Raw genomic sequence first — 2,385 nt, forward strand, 5'->3', positions numbered from 1 at the left:
AGACCCCAGCCCCCCCGCACGTCCCGAGCCGGCCCCGGCCTTCCCGGGGTACTCACATGTTGGCCTCGGGGGTGTCAGGCAGGGGGATGCGGAGGTAGGTAATGTCCTGGAAGACACAAAAGGAAGAGGAGAAACTCGGGCGCTGTGGTTGGGGTGTCACACATGCTTGCAGCCGGTCTGGCAGCGGCTTTGCTCCTCGCCCCAGTGCTGCCTGCGGGGCTTCGCTCCCCCAACACAGCATCCCCCTGCCTGGGGATGGGGCCGCTCTCTCCCTTGGGGAGGGGGAGGGCAGTGGGGGACAGGCAGCTCATGGGAGGGGGTGGGAAACAAGATGAGGCTGGAGAGCTGGAAATAGTTTCCCGTCAGCGTTCAAGGCCAGGTTATAGTCACAAGATGGCCAGTTTCCTATGCCGGGGGGGGCTGCCCAGCTCCTCTGGGACCACTGACCGGGGAGAGGGGAGAGGTGTACGTGCCGTGGGATGCTCAGAGGGGGGAAGGAAGATGCTGCAAGCATGGAAGGAGCTGCAGAGATCTACATGGTGGCGTCGGGTGCAGGACCCTACCTGCAGCAAGGGCTGGGGAGATTCATGGATCGAAATGATGTGGGTGATCTTGTTCCGGCTTAGCTGCTCCAGGTCTTTGGCATCTAAAGGATAAAACTAGATATTAGCATGTATTCATTTCTTACCTTTCTCTTCCTACAAGCGCATCTGCCGTGCTCCTGCAGACAGACAGCACGCAAAGCCGTGCTCCAGAGGATCGGCTGCATCACAACCCCCGCATGCAGTGGCACAGATGTGGGCAAATATGCAAACGCACCCTGGAAATCTGGAACGCAAACCCTGTGATACCAAACCAGAGACCTCCTCCCTGCGAAGGCACTCGGCCTTGCTGCTCATGCTGGGGTGAGCATTCACACCTGCATGGAAAAACTCCCTCCTCTGCAAGCAGGCAGCTTCCCGCCTGCCCGTACTTGTCCCCAGCTTGGGGAGGAGACGCGCGCTCTGCCTGCACCTCCCCTGTGCAAACATGTACGTAGCAATGGGACTTGCTGCAGCTTGAGGGATCTGCTTTGTCTTGTGAACTATGGAAGTGAAGCTGCAGCGATTCGTATCAGCCCTGAGTTTGGCTCACTCTGCCTGAGTTCCTCTTTAGCACCCGGGGGATCTGCAGAAAACACCAGAACAGCACCTTGCAGCACTCTGCGTGTATCCTCTCTGCAGTTGCATGCACAGAAATCGGGTATCCTCAGCTGTCTGGGGCAATGACCTGCTTCTCACTAATGCTTCAGCACCCCTGGCTGTGATCCTGGCCACTGGTCCAGCACAGCGGTTGTTACGCTGGGAGGGGAGCATGCTCGTCTCGCTGGCTGAGCAGCTTCGTAGCTGTTTCCCTTTCGTGCCACAACCGGCGGATGCTGCACGAGCTGCCGGAGAGGAGGACTAACAATTCCCCATCTCGTCACTTTGGGTTTCTAAACTTTCACGTGGTGCAAAACCTTGGCTCGGGAATCCAGACTGCGATGTGCTAACGGCATGATGTGGATTTTAATAGGAGTGAGTCTCAAGAGAGACGCTCCACAGGCGAGCCGTGCCGTGTGCGTGTGGGGAGGGAGGTGGGGACCCTCGTGGGGACTTGCACAGCACCCGCCACCTTCCCACCCGCCTTGGGCAGGCAGAATGATGGCAATTAGTGACGCCAGCTTCAAGGCTTACAGTGGCTCGAAAAGCTTTCAGTTGGAGAGAATGTCTCCGAGCAGTCAGAGCTTAACGCAGCAGGCCTGAAATCTCTGTCGTCTCCCTGGATTGCTTGGTAGAGCGATGCTCGGGTGGCATCAGGCCAAGACCCCACGTCAGGGGTCACTCGCAGGAACCCCTGCGATGAACCTGGGAGGCAGGTGCCCTTGCCCCTCTGCTCCCAGCGAGTCGCAGCCCCCCCAGCCCACCCTAAGGTGCTCCATGGGGTGCAGGGAGCCCAGGGCTGCCCTGGCCAGGGCCGCTGCTCAGGCTCCAATGACATTTTCTTAGCAATTCACACCAGTGGTTTTAAACCTTCTCAGCACTTACAGCGGGAATCAAGCTGCCAAAAGAGCCATTAGGGAGGCAGGAGCACTAATAAATGCTGGTTTGTGATGGCAGATGCCATCACTTGGTCGTGAATTGTTGTCCCCTGACAATGAAAACCCTTTAAAATAGCGAATTGGTGTGAGAAGGGGTGACTGCCTCTGGGAGAAATTCCCTCCTGAGGGTGGGCAGCCCCCTCCTGCATCTCCTGCAGCTACGGAACTGGGGTGCATCACCCTGAGCGGCTCCGGTCCTGCTCCCTTGTGCTGGTGCAGCACCACCAGCTCCTCTGCCCCCGGCATGGGGTCCACACCAGCTCAGG

General features: G+C 58.4%; 1 protein-coding gene across 1 annotated transcript in view; it reads right to left on the reverse strand.

The window, feature by feature from the left end:
* Positions 1 to 2,385, reverse strand: part of DUSP15 (dual specificity phosphatase 15) — a 9,865-nt gene that overhangs the window by 2,474 nt on the left and 5,006 nt on the right. Inside the window, exons 3-4 of the mRNA XM_009330292.1 lie at positions 564 to 646; positions 57 to 106 (exon numbers count right to left, since the gene is read on the reverse strand). Of these exons, the coding sequence (XP_009328567.1) occupies positions 57 to 106; positions 564 to 646 (133 nt within the window). The remainder of the gene's footprint in view (positions 1 to 56; positions 107 to 563; positions 647 to 2,385) is intronic.

The sequence above is a fragment of the Pygoscelis adeliae genome, unplaced genomic scaffold, assembly GCF_000699105.1.
Source record: "Pygoscelis adeliae isolate BGI_AS28 unplaced genomic scaffold, ASM69910v1 Scaffold588, whole genome shotgun sequence".
NCBI classification, from domain to species: domain Eukaryota; kingdom Metazoa; phylum Chordata; class Aves; order Sphenisciformes; family Spheniscidae; genus Pygoscelis; species Pygoscelis adeliae.